A 23,453-nucleotide genomic window follows, 5' to 3' on the forward strand; every position below is an offset into this window, starting at 1 on the left:
CCGGGGGAGGCAGCCCCTCGGTCCTCAGCAGGTACAGCCGGCGCGGTTCTTTCTGGAAAAAAAGCTTAAAAGGAGGTTTACCTAAACCTCTTCCTCTGAGAAGCTTCTTGGGCTGCTCTTTGCTCTAGCAGACGGGTCTCTGTTTTAGCCCTAAGTCTCCCACTTCTGCTAAGCGTAACGCTTGAAGCAGGATGTGAAACGGAATATGCCGTGCAGACGCGGGCTTTAGAAAAAGCCTCGTTGTTCTCATCGGCACTGCTGCTCTTGCTGGCCATTAACGTTCTAAAAGTAATTTCTGAATGCCAGTAACGGTTGAATGTTTGCTCGAGTGTTCAACCACTCCTGTTGGATGAAAAAGCTGTTGCGTGTGGAATAATGACCTTGAGATTAATTTCAGCTAGAGTTCAGCTCTGCAGCTGGTGTCCATACGTGCGCGCTCAGTAAGCGGTGTGCTGCAATGCGAGTTCTTGTTATCCTCCTTCAAACAAGTCGCAGCCACTCCGGGTTTCTCTTTACGTGAAAAAGCCAATGATTACTTCTAGAAAAAGATGTTTCGTTCCTCTTCTATTCTTTCCCTGTTTTGGGGGTGGTTTATTTTTTTATTTTTTTTTTAGTGTCACATCTCTACTTCCAAGTATACTCCAACAGCCAGCGAGGACTCTCACTTACTGTAGCTTGCGGAATGGAAAAAGGAAAACTGTGAAAGCTGTCATCGATAGGTTTCTCCGGCTGCACAATGGCCTTTGGGTTAGGAGAAGGGTAAGACTTTTTTTTTTTCTTTCTTTTTTTGTAATAAAAGCATGTTTACAGTCAGTGGGCTAATTGCTCTCCTTCCGTTAGAGGGCAGCAGCTAGTATGGAAATTAAAAAAAGCTCCAGAGACTCCCGTCTTCCTGAAAGTGGGGAATTTGTCCTGGTTTGCTTATCAGTATTGCTGCGTATGTGTATTTGCAGCGACCCACTTAAAAGCCTTTTGTGTATTTTCTTCTGACAGGCCGGTTATAAGAAGAAACTGTGGAAAAAGTCAGCTGCCCAGAAGAAGCGTTTGAGAGAGCTCGTGTTGTGCACTAGAACACAATGTAAACTCCTTGATAAAATGACCACTTCTTTCTGGAAAAGAAGAAATTGGTATGTTGATGATCCCTACCAGAAGTATCACGATCGCACGAATCTTCGTGTGTAGAAATCTTGGTTTCATTTTTGCACCTCTCTAGGAAAAAGGCAGTGGTACATCTGGTATGGTCTCAATTTTAGAACATAAATCTGTAATACCTGTTACTTTTCTAAATCAACATACGCGTATCATCTGATCAGAATTATGGGTATTGATGCCCAAAATAAAGGAATATTCAAGATTGTCTTGAGCTGCAATTCGTGTTTTATTTAGCAGAGGTCAAGCTGGTCACCTACGTCAACCTGAACGTCTGTTGGTTTCATGCGATTGTGTGTAACATGGGTGAATACAGTCTAGACATCACTAAAAGTGAAAAATTCAACATACTTAGTCTTAAAATTTTTAAAAGAAACACGTTTAAGTAACCCCAGGATATATTTTGCTGTGTCCAGACCTACTGGTAGCTCACTGAATGGAGTCTCCTTGGGGAAGGGGAGAAAGGAGAGCAGGGTCTGTTACGGTATTGTTGCCTGTCACTGTACCAGATAAACTGTGGCCATGTCTCCATGCCAGAGAGCATAGAAAAAAACAGCATTTCATGGCTACATGCAGTTTTTATAACCGATGTAAAAATGTATTGGCCACCAGATTTCATTACAGGACTCGCATTTTGTATTCTGTGTTGGTTTTTGAGTAGTAGAATATGTTCTTTGGCTCCTACGCTACGTCCTCAAGCAGTCAGTTCTGAGTACTGTATTTTTTTTTATCCTTTCCGTAAGCCTCATTACACCTCACGCTGCGTACCTCTGGTCACATGTATGTATGGGACAAAACCAAGGGTTTATTACAGGGTCCTTTTGGAGCGTAAATGCAAGTCATCTCTGGTTTCGCTGAGGGCTAGGTCGGAGGTTTTCTCTACAAAGCTGGTACTCCAGCAAGCGTATGAAAAGCAGTTGCTTCTAGCAGTAGCTTCAAAATGTTCATTAATAATTAACCCATTATTAAGCAGGTAGTCCCTGGTTATCAGCTCCAGAGCCACCTGTATAGCAAGAGATGCTTTGCCGTACAAGGCTGTAGCGTTTCAATGAATTCACCAGTTACTCAGAGTGTTCAGTAGCTGTATTTTCTTTTCCAGTTCATAATACAGAAAGAAGTTCTGAAGGACATGCAGCACTTAGTGAATACATCTATATACAGTCAGCCAGAATTGAGATAAAAATAATACAGCCATCAAAGTAATTATTCTGGCCTGCCAGATACATTGAACAGACTAAAGATGTTTTCTTTTTTTTTTCTTTTTTTTTTCAAGAAAAGATTAAGACTTTATTCAAGATGTAGATCAAGCAGTATAACAAAACCAACAAAACATCAACCTTTGGAATACTGTTGTAATGGCCATCCTTGTGAGGCGTTAAGTGTACCATTTCATCACAGATCTTTTCTACCATCACGTGAAGGGCACAATTACGATCCTCAAATAGTTTGTCTAAATGCAAATCCCAACGTAGTGTTCTCTGCTACTTCAGATATGGTGCTAGATGCAAAATGGGTACCCGAAACAAAGAGCAAAAATGAGACTGTGATCAGCAAGCATTCGGTCACAAGTACAAGTACACGAGAACACTCCAGAGAGCAGTCGGAGGCAGCAGGTTGTTTACATGAGGCTAGGGAGCATCGTACCTCTCCAAGCAGCTTTCTCCCTCTCATTAGGAATAAATAACCCCATTCTCCTTTCCTTCTATGCTGGGTTTGCACTTACACAATTTAGATTAGCATGGGATTAATTCCAAGGTGTCAGTGATACACATGAAGTCTGTCTGGTCTGTATTTGATGTGATCCTGATTCAGCAATTGGTGTAACTGCGCTGACACTGGCCCCTACAACAAGAAAGGAGGCGCGGAGGACTGTGCTGACCTCCTCGAGCTTGTTCTCTTCATAATTGAGGTGAATTTATGGGAAATGGGTGAGGTAATTCATAGGCCTGTTTACCATGGACTATCTTCAGCTGCAGTTTCCTTCCCCTCAGCCTCAATTTTACTTGCTCAAAATAACGCACATTTCACTTGAGCCTTGTGCTGGTTAAAGGCTGTATTTTCTGGGGCTGGCCTGTTTCTTTCAGGGTTACGCTCTCCAGGCCATCTCTGAGAAGTCGGGAGGTGCCTGCCTGCCCTACAGGACCAATTGTAGAGGACGGCTGCCTGAAAGGCCCCTATGACAGGGCTTTTCTTACTCAAGCCAGATCTGTTGCTATTTTAAACCATCAGCTGAAGGATTGCTTGCTTCTAGGAGTAATCTGCAAGCGGTTAGCCGGCTTGCACCCTCAGAGCCTGAGCTGGGAGGAAGCCGAGAATTGCTCCGCATCAACACACGCCTGAGAAGCCGCCATCCATGTGTCCCCTCTTCGCTCGAGTCCTGCAAACTCCTGTTTGCCAGGAGGGGTCAGCATCAGCGCAGGGAGGCGACTCGCTGAATCGGGCTTGTTCCTTGGCAGGGGCTCAAGAGAAAAACTGCGACAAAGGACTTCATGTCTGGCGTTTGTTCGGAATGAATGCAAGTAGCCAAAGAGTGAAACGACAGACTTGGGGCAACACCTGTAAACAACCTGTGTGTGGAAGATGGGGAATCAAAAGCAAATGACCGTTCTCTTCTGTATACAGAACACTACAGCACTAAGTGTACGTGGGTAGGCATTCGCATTTCTTGTCTAGCTATACGCAAATACACAGCTCGCTTGATGAAGTAATACATTTTTGCCAGAGATATGAAAAGGTTTATTTTTCTCATTTATACAGTGAATGTTTTGAGAGATATAAGGCAACTCCCTTGTCAACAATTTCACCTCAGCACTTAGAAATGCTAAACAGTCAAGTTTACAGTGAAACAGCAGATTAGACGCACATTTAATAATTTTAGTGAGAATCAATGTTACTACAGCGTGTCTGAGAATAGAATTTGTCAGATGTTATGTAGCTCTATGTTGTTGGGGTTTTTTGGCATAAATGAGTGCAAACTTGTCGGCTGCTTTTTTATCTTATGGCAGCCCATTGCAGAGCAGGGAAACATAGCTTGCTTGCAACAGGATTTTATTTTCTGCTAACACTGCAGGCAGTTTTTCTATTACTTTTTAATGTTTGCCAAAAGAAATCAAATAAACTCTAAAGCTGCTTAAAAATAAAACACACGAGCTTAGCTCCTCAAAGCTTTTGCTGAGTATCTTCCAAGGACTGACTCTTCTGTAACTGCTATTTAGACAGGTTTGTTGGGTTTATTTCAATTTACTTTCTGAGGGCTTTTTCCTTCTTACCCATTGCAAAATAGGATTGAATTAGCACACATAAAGGAAATAAAATTCTCAGGTAATGAGGCCAAATGTGGCGGCAGACACAGGAAATACCTGCTTGCTTTTTCCACTTCCTAGCCAGGTCAGACAAACATTTGTGCGGGCGCATAATTTATTCCTCTCTTCCCCACATATGTAGGAAGGTCTGGGGGAAACCTCAGGGATCCATCAGACAGGGACAGCTGGGATATCGATGCATATCCGGCAGAGAAAAGGTTTCAAAGGCCACTTCAGATTTATCTCTGAGCCTGATACACTCCAGCCGGCTGTTGGCATTCTGGACTGCTGCACCTGAACTAGATGAACAGTCCTGTTCATCATCAAGCCCGTGTACTGATCCATTAGTGATGGCACGTTCTATGTAATGCTAAATGCTTTTCTAGTCTATGTGACAGGTCCAAGAGCAAACACAAAGGGTCACATAATTAACTTCTGTGTGAATCTCACATGCTCAACACTTACAAGAGACACCAACTTGAAGCACAAATACACAAACCCTACCACGTCTTCCTCTTCTTTTATATTTCTCATTTATATATGGATACAAATACACCACTCCATCTGGTTCTTGTGGTTCTAACCAAACTCCATGCTACAGGTGAAACTCCAGGCTTCAAAAAAGCAGCTCAGACCCAGCGCCCTGCTCTGCCTGTGCAAGTAAAACAGCAGCACCTCACCAGGAAAGCAGAGCGCTGGGACTGACACTATTGCAGGCAGGGGAGAAAGGTGAGTTTTCCCCTGGAAGCGCGTCACTAAATTGATTCTAACTTCTGTCGCTGCAGCTAGTACAAGTCTGGCTTGCTCACACTTTAAAACTGGCAGTAGAACATTTGCCACAAGCGATACAATCTAGTTCTTCTAGCCGCCATCATTTTCCACACAATACTCTCCTGGCTCAGGCTGATCAAAATTAAGACTCCCCCTTCATTACATCGTTAAACCATTTATTTTCTCTTGCATGTCTCTTCCTCGTCCTCTGTAAGTGGTTCTGTCTCTATGAATCTAGTTCTTCTAGCCGCCATCATTTTCCACACAATACTCTCCTGGCTCAGGCTGATCAAAATTAAGACTCCCCCTTCATTACATCGTTGAAACCATTTATTTTCTCTTGCATGTCTCTTCCTCGTCCTCTGTAAGTGGTTCTGTCTCTATGGTTTTTAGTACAACGATTTTCTCAGAATACACATGATTTACTTGCAGAAAGAGAAACAGAGTTGCAGCTCAGCTTTTGCTAATGAATCTTGGAGGTTTTGTACAGTCAAAGTACTCTGACATTTGTTACATCATTCACAGTCTTGAGGAGGAAGGGAGGAAAGAGAAACCCATGGCTTCTGCAAATCCACTTCATTAATGATAAAGCCATAAATAAATACGCTGTCAATGTATCATAATGAGTAACTGATTATTTTTCTTTCCGCTGTGCATTCACAGAGCTAGAGCTATGCAGACACAAATGAGAATTGTAAATGTACAGCCTTACAGGATTAGCGTGAGTGGGCGTACACTCTGCAAACGGAACAAGGACTCTTAGCCTGCACATGTCTGCCAGACTGTCCTACCCATGTCACGGACAAACGCAAGAAGCGTGTAACGGAAGGATACAGAGAGAGGAGAGAGAAAGGCCATGTCTACAATGCTGTACATCAAAGCACATCCATCCCACTGCTGTTTCCTACATTATTAACGAGTAGCTCTTTAAGGCAGAAGAGAGACATTCTGTGGATCTTGGTGCTATTGGCTCATTGCACTCACATTGTTTCAGTGGCAGAGGACGAGGTACTTTTCTTCCTGAAGCGAGGTCTAAGGGTCCTAGGCGGTGCCTGCAGAAAAGCAAGAGAAAACTTCAGTGGCATAATAGGAAATGTTTTTTCTTTCCTTAAAACTCGCCCATCTTTGTGGCACCTCTGTGACAATGATCCCGCTCCAGGCAAGAAGTAACGGAGAAGCAGATCTTGGCCCTGAAGATCATTAATGAATGACCAGCTGAAGACTAACCCATTTAAGAAACCTGTTGTAGTCCTTTACCCAGGTTACACCAACACCTTCCCCTCTGGCCCCTGGTTAGAGGTGTGGCTAAAGATTGCTAATAACATAACAGTCAAAGGAGCCAGGACAAATTGGTGCCATTTACAGCAGCTCTTGGATCAAGAGAGCAAACTGGTGGCAGAAAGCCAGCTCTGGTGTCTCCCAGCCCACCCTGCACTGTTCAGCCCAGCCACGGCCCCTCTGAGGGTACACCTCGTTGGGGCATTACGAAGCTGAAGAGGTCCCCAAGGTGAAACACACTGGACCTGTAATTCTCACAAGGCAGAGCTCTTTTAAAAGATCGGCCCCTCGCTTGGGAGACAGGCCAGACACAATCCGTTGGAATTATTTTAGAAGCCAACTACTGCAATTCTGCCTTGCAGTCAGCTGATGCAGAGAGCTTTAAAAAGGAGCCCTGAATGCCCAGGAGGAGCCAGACCAACTCCATTAAATTGGTTTACTGCGATCAACCCTGTTCTCCAGACTGAGACAGAAATTAGTTAGACTAGCAAACAAAAAAAACCCCAAACCTAATCTGCAGTGCATACTTCTCTCAGAAGAGCTTTGGCATAGCATTGTGTCTTGCGAGCTTCACAAAAAGAAATGGCTACCAGATGTTGCGGAGGAGCACAAATTCTCAGCGTGGAGGCCTGTCATAGCATCACGTAACACTGCCAGACTGAGAGAAATTAGTTAGACTAGCAAACAAAAAAAACCCCAAACCTAATCTGCAGTGCATACTTCTCTCAGAAGAGCTTTGGCATAGCATTGTGTCTTGCGAGCTTCACAAAAAGAAATGGCTACCAGATGTTGCGGAGGAGCACAAATTCTCAGCGTGGAGGCCTGTCATAGCATCACGTAACACTGCAAGGCCTGGTAAGCTCTTCTACTCCATTTACATAAATATCCAAAGCTTTATTTTCTTTAACAGCATCAACCTATTTACCTGTAAGACTACGACACAGTCTTACCATTCATAAGTGAGGACTTTGTCATTTCCATTTTATAGGACTTTTCAACCCAAGATCATGCTGTGTTTTCACATTCCGGTGATGCAGCAAGGTATAAATATTCATACAGATAAGGAACTGCAGTGCAGTGAGGTTTTGTTTAGACTCCATCTAAATCTCCACCTCTTCCAGCTTGCCCATAAACCAAGGTAGTTTTTCGCAGAGATGGGGTTAATCCAACACCCCACCCCATCTTCCAAGCCCGAAATTTTACCCCAAGTCCCCACTGTGAATCCCTGAAAGCCAAACAGAGCTGGATGGGACGGCTGCATCCAGAAAGGCACAGCTGGAGGAGAAAAGCTGAGGAAGAAAGCTGCTGTGTATGGCAGGCAGGGATCCCACACCACCCCAGACTCCATAGCTGCTGGCTCAGAGTCGCTATCTGTAAACCAGGAGCTCAGGGACACAGCCTGACAACTACAGCAGTATCTCCTGCAGCCTGGGAGAAGGCTGCTCTTTGGGAAGCCAGATGGCTCTTAAAGCAAAGCAGCCATTAACTGCCCAGTGAAGACTCTTAAATCAGGAATGAATAGCTCTGCCTCCTCTGGGAGGCCACTTGACAGTTCTGAGAGTAGCTACAGAGGCTGCACCTTTCCACAGTAAGAACAGAGCAGCCCAGCTTTTGGTGAGATCCCCTCAGAGGTAGGACGACCCACCACAAGGTCACACAACTGCTTACCAAACCACACTGCTCCAGCTCCCTCACACTGAGCCAAGGGGAGGGTGGAACAAACCCAGCTCTCCCATAGTGGAGATCTCCCAGCTCGGATCTGAGAGCTGCTGGCTGTGGCTCCATCCCCCCTGCCCGGATCTGGAAGGAGTCTTTGCCTACAGCATCTCCCATGGAGGTTTTATTTCCTTCACAACAAAATGTTGCTAAAATTGCTTTTGGCAAACCACAGTGTGAGATCTGCGTCTCCTTTAGTTCTTTTGTTTCCGTGAAGCAACTTAAAACATACTTGTTAATACAGTGCCTGATTCAAAAACCTATTTAAGTCATGAAGGAAGAACTGCCACTGGTTTCGGTGGGGTTTGCCTAGGTGCGAACTCAAGCGAGAGGGACTGGGCTCTGAACTGTGAGGGCTCTGGCTGTGGGTGCTGGCTGTTCTCACCATAACCTGCCTTGGGGGTGAGAATATATTTTCCTCTACAGAGGTGAAAAATCAACTAGCAGTTGATACCCAAATCCTCTCACCCAAACACCTCCACATTAGCACATGGTTTAGAGCTAGATACAAGTTTAGCAATTCAGATCCAACTCTGAAGCCCCATATAACCATTATCTCCACAGGCACTAATTCAGACTTCTTTCAGGAAATCCACACATGCAGCAAAGTGAGTGAACCCATAGCAAGACCCACCCCTGAAAGACCAGAAATGTATTGTTGGAGTTAGTGTTTTTAGACCAGAGAGAGATGTTCATTCAGTTGAAGATTCAAGGAATGTCACAGAAGGAGGAGCCTTGACAATATGGAAGTACCTCAAGGGGTTGATCCTTCTTTTTGGGCCTTTTGTTCATGGATGCACAATCCAATGAATAGTTCTCTTCATCATCTGAGAACATAGAGCCTTTTATTTCACAGTTTGCCTCAGGTGGCTTTTCATACTTATTGTCCACACCTATTTAACACGGCCATTTACAGTCTAAACGTGAAGACAAAGGATGAGGAAATCAGTGATGGTTTGATTCACACTCTACCAAATACCACATCACTGCAAAGCCATGCATCTTCCAGGGATTAATAGACAGAAGGTTCACACATCACACACTAGTAATAGCAGCTGTGGGGTTAGAAATCAAAGGCTCTTGTTTATGAAGCTATTACAAGCTCTATTTGGATTATTTTACATAGAATTGAGACTAAATTCACAGCCTCTGATGTTCTGGCCGTTGACACTAGAAAGAGATTTTTTTTGTTTGGCTCAGGGATAAATAAAATAGCTGATTTCTTGAATTGCTGATTCATCCATAGTTCCTGCATCTACTGCTTCCAGAAAGAGTGTCCTCTAGAAGACACCAAATGAGTGTTGAAGCCCTCTGGACAGTACGGACAGAGCTGTCTGGGATGCAGAAGTATGAAGCACGGCAGCACTAATTGACTTGAAGCTGAGAGAGCTCAAGCCAAGCACCCAGTCTGAGATCCACTGAAGTTAACCAAAAGCTTCAACAGGCATTGAATGGACCCTCAGCAAGTGGGTGTGTTGCTGCAAGACCAGAGCGAGGAAAAGTCTCTCTTCTGTCACTCTGGAGTAAATCTGATGGAGCATTAACTCCAGTGATGGATCTGAAGGCAGATTATGGCCCCATGACTACAGACCACTAACGCCTGCTTGGTGGTTCTTAACCTCGTAACTTATGGCAAGATCTTTGTGGGACTGGTCATGTTGCACAACACAACCCATTTGCTGCCTTAAATCCAGACAGTGAAGCAAGATGGTATTTTTAATGGCCAGTCCAAAGCAAAAGGTACAGCAAAGGACACACAGAGTGACCAAGCTTTCTGCATCTCCACAGACAGTTTCTTATCAGCAGGACTGGAGCTTTCTTTGCTTGACTGATAGGCTTTTTTCATTCTGAAACATGTCAGGAGTGGAAGTGTTTGCTGTTTAGATAGCATTAGGCACAATTACTGGCCCTATACTTAGACTGTTGTATAAGCATACATAGAAATAATGCTCTGTGTTTCTTGTCTCAGCCTGACTGCAAAACTCTGCTGGACCAAAGACTAAAACCCAAAGACTAAAACCAAAGAGGATTCTTAAACATCTAATACTTACTAATCCATTTAGATCCTTAAAGCACAAAAGAATTGAATTCTCCAACAGCTCTTCAATTGGGTAACGGAGAGACAAAGGGAAGTGATTTGGCTACAGCAACACCGTAAGTCACGAGCAGGTCACTGGGGCTCTCTCCGGTGCCAAATTCAAGTCAGCAGCTAAATGCTCTCAGCCCCTGTGTTCAGCCCACAGGATGCGGCTGTTGCTCAAGAGAGCGGTGCACACCATCCTCTGGCCACTGACCCTATGTTTCTACCCCTTTATCACCTTTTGCATGGGCAGGCTGGAAGACACCATCGCAGGTTTCCAGGAAGAGTCGGAAGTCGACTTTTTCCCCGCGGTACTGAAAATGCTGATAGTCATGTTGCAGAGAAGCCCAGGATAATGCTGAATTTTTTTTTTATATATATGACTGTGGTGTTAAGACTACCCTGTGGGGAGAATTAAATGTTCTCTAGACCACATGGCAAATCCGTCCAGGAATATTTTATTTTAATTACTATTTTATCCTTCCACTTGGGAAGTGAGATATTCAGGAGGAACCTAGCTTAGGTCCTCTTGGATGTGGGAGTTGGTCCTTGCGCCTCTCTAAGCCAATGAAAAATGCAGTCAAGTTTGGTTTTAATGCTGTTTGTTCAGAGCTTGAGCAAAGCCTGAACCAAACATACCCAAATCTGCAGCCTGGAGGCTAAGTACTGCCCCCAACACCAATTCATATGACTGCTCCCAGCTGCCCTCTTCCCCAGAGGTCCCTCAGATGTGGACTGAAGGCTGGCCCAACAGCACACCCCCAGCCATGTGCTGCTGTGAGAAGACAACGGCTTTGCCCGGGAAAAAGAGGACTTCAAAGGGAACAGGATGGAGGGGTGTCGGAGAACCAGAGTTAGAGCGTTCAGTGACCAGACTGCAGAGATGCTGGCTGCTGAAGCTGAGAGCATACAGGATTAAGCAAATGTGCCCTGCCTCCCTTTCTCCTACAGCCAGCCGCTCCACCGCAAAAGGAGACAGAAGGAACTGTCAGCCCTGATAACACTCCTGGGAATCCCATGCTTTTTGAGCGTATGTTGCTTTCTCCGATACTATTCTCTCTCTTGAATTGGGTGCTGGGCGAAAAGGATATCCAGGCAGCTCTGCCACCTGCTTGGCCCATCTCCATGACAGGCACAGGAGAGGCACAGCCTCCTGCAGGCTCTTCCGTTCTCCCCATCAGCCTGAGCATCATATCCATGTCCTGGAGCTGCTTCCATGAAGATGAAGAGGAAAGCTCAGCCTCCAAGCTGGCACGTACTGCTTTGACCCCCGCAGCAGAGAGGTCTGTAAAGTCCACTGGAAGTTGGGCTGAGGCCCTCTTCTCCCCTGCTCCACCTCATTGTGAATGAGGCACTGAAAACCAGCCAAATGAGAACCAGTTTTGCTTCAGCCTCACTGAACTGGAAAAGGGAAGAAGTGGGTCCCTATCCCAGGCCTTTCCACTACATTTCTGACCACTGACAAGAGCAGATCCTGAATACACAGGGCCCTTTTTTTAAGACCTGGAACGAGAAGGGAGGATTCCCTGCCCATCCTGCCTCGGGAAGGACACCTGTATTGTGGGCAATCCCAACCTCGTATTGATCTGGGGTGCCAGACTTTGTCCCACGTTTGTGGAAGCATTACGCTCTTGTGGGACTGGAGGCAACTCATCTCCAAAGGGCTGCTGCGTGAATGCCAACTCTGAAGTTGTTTTTTTTTGTGAATAAAGTGATGACAGGATAAAAAACTAATTTTCCTACACCAAGAGGGTGAGTCCTCTGCAGGAGAAAAGGTAAAGCAGGGGATTAACCAGAATAATAAGCACACATGTGAGGAATTAGTGAGAAAGGAGATGGAGGCTTAAAGTGAATGGATGGGTTCTGGGACACCAAGGTTTGTTTCTGGAGAAGGTGAAGACTGAGGAGCAAAACATGTTGTCAGGGCTGGCACAGGCTTCTCGAGGACAGCACTTGGCCTCGGTGACCTCCTGTGTGTTTCGAAGAGCCGTCTTTAGGATCTGGGGCTGTGGGGCCTCAGGCCACTATCAGATGTCCCCAAAGTGGCAGAGCCAGCAGCGTGTGCTGCTCCAGGGGAGTAGCTGACAGTTCCAGGGGCCATGTCGCAGCCAGGAGGTGGCTGCATAAAAGCATGGACCATATGCCAGACGTCTCCCCTGGCTCTCTCATCTTTGGGTGACTCTCACTGCCCATCTCAGAGTGGGCTGTGTTTCGGGTGTCTCCACCTCTTACATTTATGGCTCCACACCTTTGCGTGAAGGGGCAGAATCGCTGCAGAAACGGGAAATCGGCTGGTGTGCCAGGGCTAAAGCTGCTGCTGCCTCTTGCAAACGTCTTTTCAGTATCCAGACCAGATTACTCTCTTCTCTTCACTAAGGCAAGACAGAATCTGACTGTGAACAGCCTAAGGAAAGGGACGCCTTAATTCCAGTTCCTATCATCCTATCTAATTCCTTCAAAGGGAAGCGATACAACCAACACATGTGTGGGAAGTCCTGAAGCTGGGCATGTTCCAAGTTGAAGTAGACAGGGTTGGGATCTAAGCTATTAAATGCACCACGGGGAACAACCCAGCATGGACAAGGGAATGTAGGGCCAGATTGTCGTCATCTTTAATCTCTGTGATTCTACATGGGCTAAAAAAATCTCACTTGCAAAACTCTTTCTACAGCAACAAATGGGATTCAGTAGCAGGCTGTGTTTTCAGCAATTGCTTTGATTCAGGCTCTGATCTATGCTGCTGTTTAAATCCAGAATAACTCCTATGGATTTTCATGAGTACAACAGAGGTGAGGGCCTGGCCCACTCTAATTACAGAGGAGCAAAGGACTTTGATCTAGATCCTCTGAAAAATTTGGACACTTAAATACAGTTACAGTGGGAATCAGGCACCCCAATACCTTTGAGAGAAGCTGGACCCCCCCTTATTTTCCCAGGCAAAACTTCTTTCTCCTGTCACTGTAATTCTTCGGGAGCAATGGGGAAAACCACAGTCACAGACTACACGAACCAGGAGCAAGGTATTGTATTATTGTAGTGGAAGATAAAGTCACTCCAGAACTAAGCCTTTCCAGGGGATAATTCATATAAGGAGGTTTGCACACCACTTAGTAAGGGCAAGAGAGCAGATATTTATTATACGATGGCGATCAGCTTCTTTTCCCTGCAACAAAGACAAATTTGCCATCATTTCCAAAAGACATTGACCCAAGTCATGTATTTCCCCAACAGTTTTCATTGCCAAACCAGGAAGTTAGGAGCAGCCAACTCCACCAGCACACACTGCCCAGGAGCGACAAAACAGAGGCAGACATCCTTTCCAAAGCTGAAGTCAAGTGCAACCAAAGCAAACAGGTCTAATCACATCAACAAAGTCATCCGTTAATGAAAACACATCCCACAAATGATTAAGTTGTTAAGTGCTAGTCTATTCCAAACACCTCAGAAGAAAACTCATGCAATCTGTAACACTTACATCAGAGTCCCATAATATTTACATAGAGAAAAGGAAAGAATAAACTGTTAGGGGAAAACATTTGGGTGTAGAGGGGGAAGGAACATTGTTTCAGAGCACAGAAATCTTCATCTTCGCTTTCATAATATCTGTGGTTCAACTGGAGTTTATTAAATAATAATGAATGTTTTAACTTTCTGTTGCTAAAATGCAAATGTACTTAAAGAACCTACTGATTTTCTAAGAAAATTTTTCCTTCCCTGAAATAACCAAAATAACTATGAAAGTATTTTGAAATACCAAGCGAAACTCCCAAATTATCATTCAGAGGTAGTCTTGCAAAGTGATGCAAATCATCCCTGTAAAAATTTGATTCACTATTTAGTAAAGGGAAGTTTTAAGGAACAAAATGCCTAGAGCAACGGAAAGTTGTCTTTTGTTCTTTAAGCTCAATGAGAGAAAGGTTAAAAATTCTGTAAATCCCCAGCACAAGAGCTGGAAGCAAAACTGGCTAAGAACAGAAATGAAACCGCCTACACCATTTAATTGAATGAGTTCAGAGATATATGAACAGCCCCCTTGATGCAAAGTCAATTAGTTTTTTAAGAGTACTCTCCACTGTAATAATCTCATGTGCAATTTGTAGTATATCACAAAGAAGGGGTTGGATACATCTAATATACCGATAAGGTGATTTGTTTAAAACACAATTAAGTGAATGTCCCATTAAGGTCCTTGTTGAGCTGTACTGCTGACTGTCTGTGATCTGTCACCTTGTCTTCAGGGTGACAACCACACATAGGAAGAGATCCAGCTATTTTATTGGGAAAACTCCAGGGGCTGGCTTTATGATACAACACCTTGTGGATGGCTGACTGAACATGTTGGCTAGGCTGACCGTCAGTCACTGCTGAGCTGTAGTTTTTAAGGCGTACATTACTGTATCAGTCACCACTATGGAGCACAACCCTGCAGTGCACACTCAAACAACAGTCCCATTCATCATTAACGTCCTTGCGCATTTCTTACATTGCCTAAGGCTCCTGATCAGCATTTTAGTATTAAATACCCCCTCAAATACATGCAGCCACAACAGTTCTCCTGATATACAGCTGATTCTTCAATATCTGCTAGATATATTTATTCTCTGCAAGGATTAAAATTGTTCCTCCCTCTCAACCATGCCACAGCACCTAAGAGACGTTAGTTGAGAGAATACCACCAAACATAGTATTTGTTACTTCTTAAATGCCAGTTCCAAGCAAGCTTATTTAATGCATTTAAGCATTTACCAGGCACTGCCAAAAGACAAACAGATATCCCTGGAGATTTTCACTCCGTCCTTCCTGAAGAGGAAGAAGAGCTCTTACGTAATTGTACCGTTGTTCCTTAATGCTGCAGCCTGACTTTCCACAGGCCGTGAACATAGAAGAGATAAATCAGAAACTTGTGTAAAGACCTGGGAGGAGTTTTGCCAGCAAAGGCCTGCCACTGAACAAGAGCAAGAAGAGCTGACACAGAAGCTGTCAAGACACGCTGGAGTATATATAGTGGAACACGCTTGCATTTAGTGATGCTGCCCAGAGTGAAGGAGGATGAATGTCCTGAATTGTGTCAATGCTTGTGTCATGTGCAGGCCATGAGGCCAGCTGGAGTGAGCCAAGTGGGCAGGAAAGAGCTCTTCTGTGAAGCAAACAGCTTCAGTGGCAGAGGTGCCCACCACCGCTGACTAGTGACGGATCTGCTCCCGTACAGGGCGAGCTCATGCTGCACTCACCCTGGCCTTCAGTCTCTGCATAAACGTACACTCCATGGCACCTGCAGGCCACATCCTCATGAAACCTTCCCTCAGGATATTATCTGGGGGGATGGGACCTTCCCATCATAGGGAGCAGGATGGGCAGACTTTTGCTCCCACCAGCCTGTACTCTCCTAAGAGCTGTGGGGGTTCCTATGAGTCAGCCAGAGAGAGAAACAATTGAGTTTCACCTGCAAGAGCATTAAGGCAACTGCTCCTGCCAAAAAGGCTGCATCATGGCTCTAAACCAGCCTTTAATACTCCTGCTTGAGGTAAGGCTTGACTATCTGCCCATTTAGATTATAAACTCTTTGGAAATGAGTACTGTTAACGATTGTACTCTGAAACTGGCTACACAAAAGTTTGCACCAAGGAAAGATGAGTGCCAATAGTTCAGGACAACACAGTCCTAGCTAAACAAACTTAGCTTCTTTCTTCTCCCTGCTTTTTGTGGTGTTGAGAAAATGCCTTCACATTACGTAGTCAGCTCTCTAAGCTACCAAAGCTGCACTTACAAAGGAGCATTTTAAACGGCAGGCCGTTGTCTGAGAGTGCATTAATGCATCTATTGCCTTGGAGACAGAGAAAGGGCAGCCTGTGGAGACAGAATGAACCCTCTATGAGATAGAGCCTCAGCATATCTATTGACATGGTCTAAGGGACTGAATTATGTCAGGGGGAAAAAAAATAGTAAGACAAGCCAATCTGAATGACAGGGTACGCAATTTAAACCAGATCAACATGACTTTGGGCCCAATTTGTAAACATATTGGACTGATTACTGCTTTAGCATCATTAAATGACTTTCCTAAGATTAACTCATGACTTAATAGCACTTAAGGATTCAGTGATTCTTTTTATAAATAACGCTTTGAAGTCAAATCCATAAAATCGGTTTAGGCTAAAATTAGAAGGGTGCTAATAAAATAGACTGTGAATACAAGTCTTTCATGATTGCTTAAACAAATACCACCTTAAACAGGCTTCATTCTCCTGCACAGTGGCGCACACACCCCAAATGTGCTAGTGCAAAGAACTGGAAAAGGACAACAGGGAGGGTGACAAACCAAATATGAGGGTTGGTTTGCCACCTACGTGGTGTGCAAGGAGACAGTGTCAGGCTGGGATCACCAGCCTCCAAACGTTAATGCTGCACAGGGCTGCACAGCACATCAGGCACAAGGCAGTGGGAACACACACCCTAGTACTCTGGAAGTGACATGAGCCTGCAGCGATGGCTGCAGCACGGTGGCAGCACTGTGATCCTTCAGTCCCTCTGCTGCCATCCCCAGGTTGATTACAGTGTGCAAAATAAACAAAAAGCACGAGATGAGAAGTAAAGGAGTTAGGTCTTTTGCTTCCACCAACATGAGATGCTGCCAGTCTGGATTTCTTCTTTCTCCCTAGACAAGCTGCTTGGCAGCCCCATCCTCTGGCATGCCCAAATCAGAGGCCTCACCCTCCTTTCATATGCCACTGGGACAAAATGCAGAAGTGATACGGCTCAGCTCTTAGCAACCAAGCTAACTGGTGCAGCATTGAAAAGACCACCGGCAGCTAAACCATTCACTACACTCCTAAGTTTGTAAACACAAGCAAGACTGGGGACAGTGGGACATTTTTCAAAAATGGCTCTAGCACAGACTGAAGCAGGGAGAGTCTGTTCAACCCTATTTCATGGTACCAGGGTCTGCTACTGGGCTTTGTTATTTACCCTGCTCATCCCAAACATAAGCGTCCTCTCCACCAACAGAGAAACACATGTCTTAGGGAACAGAGCAATACAGGGCTGGGACTGAGGAAGGTTTGCTCTTGCTGGTTTCCCTGTGGTTTTACACTAGCACTGGGGGATAAGGGGCAGGAGTTACACCGGTGCAGCAAGAACAGTGGTACATCCTTTAGAACAGAAAGGACTGAGGTTTTTCTCCAGAGAAACAATCCCCAGCCTTGGGTAACACAGGTCAGTAAGGTAAGAAGCACCGCAATACTTGCCATCAGCACACACACAGCTCACAAACTCACTCGCAGCCTGGCCTTCCCCTGGTTTGTTCCCCTGGTGTTAGGAAACCCAGTGAGTACAAGCGGCAGGAGCAAGCCAGGCTGGGGAACGCAGTCATGCCTGAAAGGGATGCGTGGGTACTGGGGCGCAGGAAATCCAGCACTCACCTCTGAGGAGTCGGCATACTGAGCAACACGTGCACACTGAAAGAGGAGCTGAGCATTAGGAACTCATGAGGCTAAGCCATCTCTCAGAAAACACTTGGTATCATCCTGAGGTGGACTTCATGGCCCCCATGTGCATTAAGAGATGATGATCTCTATTCACCAGCATGGAGCACAGACTCAGGAACGTGCCTTACCCCAGGCTACGTGCCTAGTGGGTGTTAAGGCTGGGATTACGTACAGCTCCCTGGCTCTGTTCTCAGATCACTAAACAGAAATAACTCCTGACTAGAGGGGCCTGGGAGCGTGGATAAGCAATGGGTAACACAGTGCAAAACGCTGTATGACAATAAACACAGGATACAATACTGGAACTTGTATTGCTACACGCCTGAATTTTTTTCAGTAGATTTAGACTTCTACAAGCCCTAGTGCAGCCATTCACGCAGCTTCTGAAGGAAAACTATCCACAGATCCCTGATCTTCCTACATCAGGAACGTGCTGAGGAGTCCTGCAGGAATTATATTTTGGTGGAATTGCCGTAAGAGTGAAAGCAACCAAGGGAATTGCATTGCACCCTTCAGTGCAAATGCAGGTGATTCACAGCTGTTCATAAAAGCTGTGACTTTTACAGCTTCATCTTGTGGACAGCTTGTGTTCCAGGAAACAGCCTAGAAATAATTTCCAGTTTGAGCCTTCCAATTTAATCCTCATAGTGGCATCAATGACTCCAGATAAAAAAAAGCTTTTGGAGAAAAAAAAGGTTTGAGCTCTGTGTAGTTTCTTTGGTCATGATTATCCTGCACTGTAGACACTGAAAGTTCTTCCACAGTTTCACAGTCATTTTAAACCAGCATAAACCAGTGCTGCTGCTGAAAGCAGGTGTCCCATTGCCCCTCGCACTCTGGCCTCCGCCTTCCTTGTCCTATTGCTGATGTCTGTGCTGCTGCTCTCTACTGGATTCAGGATCTGACCCAGGTCAAGAGCAACCTGGAAGCAAGGAACAGCATTTAACTTGAAACAGCTCCCTGGCTGGGGTCAGCATATATAAATAAGATTTAAACATGTCCAAGGGAAAGGATGGTATGGGGCAGAAGCAAGCAGCCGGGACATACCCTTTCAACGGGAGTGTTGGCTCACATTGGCTGGATGCTGCCATGGAACTATGGCCTTTGTATAAAAAAGATGAGTCTCAACCAACCTCAAGAGATCTGCTGTGGGTTTAGCCTCAGATTTTACACAGAAGGTAGCTGATCACAGTTTTATGAAGGTTTAGTCTCTGAGAGCTCATACAACATATACATATGGGCTGTTCTCACACATCTTTCTGGAGTTTTTCTGGTTGGTGGGGACTGAGCTATCCAGACATATCCTGAATGCTGATACTCCCCCACCTGCAAAGCCTTCAGCGCTTAAGTGCAAAACCAAGACGCAGCCTTGACTCTCTCCTGCACAGAGGAGTGGAGAGTATCAGAAAGCATACTGCGCATTTCTGCTTTGAAATCATTCCAGCTCAGAACGATCTCTGCCTGGGGTAAGCTTCAGCAGAAAGAGCACTCAGTCTGGGCCACACAGAGGGTGGCTCCATAATATGTGATCCTCTGGCCCAGACAGCGTAAGCTCTGGACACTGACAGTCCCGTGATGCAACGCAAATCTCCTGCTGCTGAAATATATCCCACTGACTCACCCAAAAGCAAGGCTGGCCTCCAGTGCCTAGCCCACACTGGAGGTTTCCACTAACATCAGCAACCATGAGACATGTCTGCATCAGCAATGGGATTGAGCTATGTGACACAGTGGCCAGTATCCCACTCCTCAAGTCACATGTGTCACTCACCAGCCATCGCAAGGGAACAAGTTTTATCTGCACTGTCCAGGATGCTTTTAAGGCAATACTGTAAGGTTAAGAAGTGCAAAAGCCCCCGACTGTTAATAAAGACACGTCTGTATGTGGATTGTTACTGGACATTTGCCAGAACAACAGGATTGCCCTGAAAAATATTTGGAAATGTTGTTCTGGAGCTTCCAGTTTTCCATAATGATGAGTAGCCACACGATATTTACAGTTCCCAAAAGAAAGGGGCAGTTCTGCCTGTGGAAGAAGCACAGGTTGGAACATGCATCGAAGCTAAAATATCACAGGCTATCATCAGGGTGCCAGGACACTAAATCAAGAAACGCTGAACTAAGAGAAAAGCGAAAGATCAGATAAAGAGGACAGATGGTGGGCCTGCTACGTGGAGGAAGAGCAACCATCATGTTTCCTCAGAGTGTGTTAAAGGAAGGTGTGCACATGCTTCACCGGAGCAGTGGTGATGCCTCACGTAATGTGCTGTGTGGGAGGTCGGCAGCCACACACAAATCATGGCAAAAGCAGCCTTTGCCCCTTTGTGTCGTCTGCATGTGGCTTTTGACTGGGTGTGAAGAGGAGGAGAAGTGTCCTTCTGTGGGATAAGTGTGAATACACCTGGAGCACCTAGAGCCCGCTATACGCTGAGCAGTCCCACTCCTGCGGAAGGCCATCTGCACGAGCAGGACTGCTTAATGTATAGTGGGCACCACTGAAATGCAGCAAAGACAGCAAAAGGTAGAGGGAAAAAAAAAAAAGGCAGCAAACGGTAGAGGAAAAGAAGGAGTAATTCCCCTTGTCTCAAAGGCAGCTATTGCATATTCTATTTCTTGCCCTCATAAGACACTCTTCAGCAGGCAAAAATAAACCTTTGCTGTGTCTGCATGTGGTCATTACTAACTAAATGCCAAGCTCTTCACACAGTGCTTTGTGTCAAGAGGGGATTCAGAGAGTCACAAATCCATCTAACCAGCACCAGTCACATTATAAAAATAACAACAATGGAAATGAAACAAGCTGAGTAGTTATTTAATGTAGCCTGAGTACAGTGTGGTCCTGCAGCCAGCTTTTGGCCACAGCCAAGGCCCACCAGTGTCAGGAGAGTCTTTTCACGGGTTTCAGTGGGCTTGGAAACATGCCCAAAAGACGTGAAAACAGAACCTGAACCACTCCTGATGCTCTACCGACAAACCTGAGTTTCAGCAGTCTCATCTGTGCAGGGAAGACAACAGACCTCTCTCCATCCCCCCGTCTTTCCAAATCACTTTATTTCAGATATCATATCTGCTCTTAAACACAGTCACACAACAGGATTGGAACTGAGCAACACCAAGTTCCACACCAGATCTGGCTGTGTGGGATGGGATCCATCTAAACTCCTGTAACCTCAACCTACAGAGCCATCTCTTGTCTTTGCCGCACTGTTGTAAGCAAGGGTGTGCTTCCGTACACCATTCGTTCAGTAGCAAAGCCGGCTTGAGAAGCTTCCAGTTCCTGGCCTCTTGATCTCAAAACATACCTGCCTGAAGGTCTCCCAAATCAACAAATCGGTCTGAGCTAAAAATAATCCCTCAAAAATAGTACAAGAAAGTATTTTTAATCTGGATCAAACTCAGGATTTCTTCCCGAGTCCACAGCTCTTTACTACTGGACAGCTTGAGTCACCATAGTTAGGCTGTTCCATCACCTGAGGGTAGCGCTTGACATCTCATTATCATAAGGCTGCTATTCTCTCTTTGACGCGGCTGTCTCTCCTGTTGAGAAAATTAAGAGCCTGTGCTAGATGCAAAACTAATTCTTCAGCCTTTGTACATCCCTGACAGCCATATGAGAGAAATAAAGGGAGCTATAAAAGCACTCCCATAGGCAATCTGTGTATGTACCCCTTCATCAAAGACTGTGACCCCCGTAGGACTGAGTGATGCTCACACATGCATCCCAGGCGTGGGGATGCCAATCCTAAAGCAAAAAGGGTTACACTGCTACAGCAGTGCCTGGCTTTTCCACTTGTAGGGTTGGCTGTGGCTTAGCAATGCCCCCTTCCTCAGACAAACCCCATGTGCAGCAGCACTCCTCAACACATCCAGTCAAAATAACGCTTCAAGTTCCTGTCCCTGCCACAGTTACTGATCATTTGTAAATTCAGGCAGTGACTTTGAGAGCTGCACTTGCAGAGGACTGTAATAGGTTGGTATGGATGGAGGATGTAGGGAAATGGGTGGGAATGGAAGCACCTGAATGAACAAATGGCAGAAGAAGGGCTATAAGAGTGGCAATATCACCATGACTTGGCAGATCAACAAGTCATCAAGATCCCAGCACACCCACATGCAGCTTCTCAGATGCCCGGACTGGGAAACAAAGGACAGAATAGAAGAAGGGAAAACATAAGAAGGGACATTTCAGTTGTCCAGAAACTTCTCAGTGGTAGTAGCAAGACAGAGCGCTGTTACTACAAACAAAGACCTTCTTGCAAAACTGGGATCAATCCACAGACAGGACGCTTCTACAGGTATTTTACATGTTATAATGACTGAAGTAAGGTGTACAGGAAAGCCACATAAGAAATCTTCTAAGGTATTGACCTTAAAATACACAAGCATCTTCTACCACACATGGCTTTCGGGACCGGGGCATGGGAAGTACAATTTGTTCTGTTTTACAGACACACTGAGGAACAAAGGTACGCTCCAGGTCATACCAGTATTTTGCAATAAAGTGGGGTGTGAATTCATGTGTCCTAATTCACAGTCTTGCCTCCTAACCACCACACTGCTTCTTCTGCAGACACAGGACCCGTTCCTTCAAGCCTTCCCTCAAAGTCTCCATAAAGCAGGATTTCTACTCAGACCAAGGGTACAATGTTTGCAGCCCCAGCCAGGCTCTCTATTTATGTTCTCAGAGTCGTTTCATGTATCCCAGCTACTGCTGTCAGGCTAATAGCTGGTAGAAAGACCTTTTACAAGAAAGGTGAGGTCTTCAGCTGAGTCATCCTCACATCAAACAGATAGTCCAGGGTTTGCTGACTCCCTCTGATGTCAGACTATGTCCCATTATCTCTAAAGCAGGAACATAAAGGGAAGTCTAATGTTTCTGTGAGACAGTGGGGACTGCTGACATGGACATTTGTGTTATCTACGGGCTTTGGGACAGGAAAAACAGCTGTGTGTCAGCTGTTCTGTAGTGACTGCTCATGCACATACTCATATATGTATATATTACATGTATATATAGCATACTAATAGGCAGTAGCAAATTCTGTCTGCCCCTTGCTTATGTGCAACACTCCAACTAAACAAATATGGAAGGTGGAGTGATGGGACCATGTCTGGGCTTGGTGTGCCTAGAACAGTGTCATCTCACCCCAAATATGGCCCTCAGGATGTGATACAGTCTGGCTGATAGGTCACACTCTTCCATACACGCTCATGATAGTTACAAGACTGATCAGTTTGCCCCTCTAGACATTCTGACTACCTGCAACTAGAGATGCTGGGGGAGGGGAACCTCAATCCATCCCACTCCTACCAGCATGATGCCAGGGCCAGCAATAGAGGCCCAGAGCCTGGAGAAGGAACACAGGTCAGCAGGAGAGCGCCTGAAGAGCAGCACAAAGGAACTCCAGCCAGTGAGACAGCTTCATTGGGGGCCCAACTTCAATGCCGCTATGCAAACGCACGTAGCATGGGGAATAAACAAGAGGAGTTAAGAGATGTGCGCACGCCTGCAGGGCTACGACCTTATTGGCATCACGGAGATGTGGTGGGATGGCTCCTATGATTGGAGTGTTGGGATGGAGGGATACAGGCTCTTCAGGAAGGACAGGCAGGGGAGACGAGGAGGGGGTGTCGCCCTCTACGTCAATGGCCAGCTTGAGTGCATGGAGCTCT

The 23,453-nt window shown here is 45.5% G+C and overlaps 2 protein-coding genes across 11 annotated transcripts in view; one reads left to right on the forward strand and one right to left on the reverse strand.

Moving 5' to 3' along the window:
• Window positions 1–2: 2 nt before the first annotated feature.
• Window positions 3–1,361, forward strand: MRPL35 (mitochondrial ribosomal protein L35; the record flags this gene model as incomplete). Its single annotated transcript, XM_009289407.1, has 3 exons — window positions 3–31; window positions 615–759; window positions 994–1,361. Coding segments are annotated over 3 exons (363 nt in total), but the record flags the coding sequence as incomplete, so codon positions are not given.
• Window positions 1,362–2,220: 859 nt separating this feature from the next.
• REEP1 (receptor accessory protein 1) overlaps window positions 2,221–23,453 on the reverse strand; it is a 78,662-nt gene continuing 57,429 nt past the window's right edge. For 6 of the 10 annotated variants that reach the window (XM_019474666.1, XM_009289386.1, XM_009289385.1 and 3 more), the window contains 4 exons: window positions 17,715–17,750; window positions 8,970–9,109; window positions 6,207–6,274; window positions 2,221–3,716 (listed from right to left, as the gene is read on the reverse strand). In XM_019474666.1, the coding sequence (XP_019330211.1) occupies window positions 3,560–3,716; window positions 6,207–6,274; window positions 8,970–9,109; window positions 17,715–17,750 (401 nt within the window). In that variant the 3' untranslated portion in view covers window positions 2,221–3,559. Of the gene's footprint in view, window positions 3,717–5,460; window positions 6,275–8,969; window positions 9,110–13,305; window positions 13,460–17,714; window positions 17,751–23,453 lie in introns of those variants that run through there. The other 4 variants (XM_009289388.1, XM_009289387.1, XM_019474665.1 and 1 more) reach the window with 4 other exon arrangements.

Source organism: Aptenodytes forsteri, unplaced genomic scaffold, assembly GCF_000699145.1.
Source record: "Aptenodytes forsteri isolate BGI_AS27 unplaced genomic scaffold, ASM69914v1 Scaffold141, whole genome shotgun sequence".
Classification (NCBI taxonomy): domain Eukaryota; kingdom Metazoa; phylum Chordata; class Aves; order Sphenisciformes; family Spheniscidae; genus Aptenodytes; species Aptenodytes forsteri.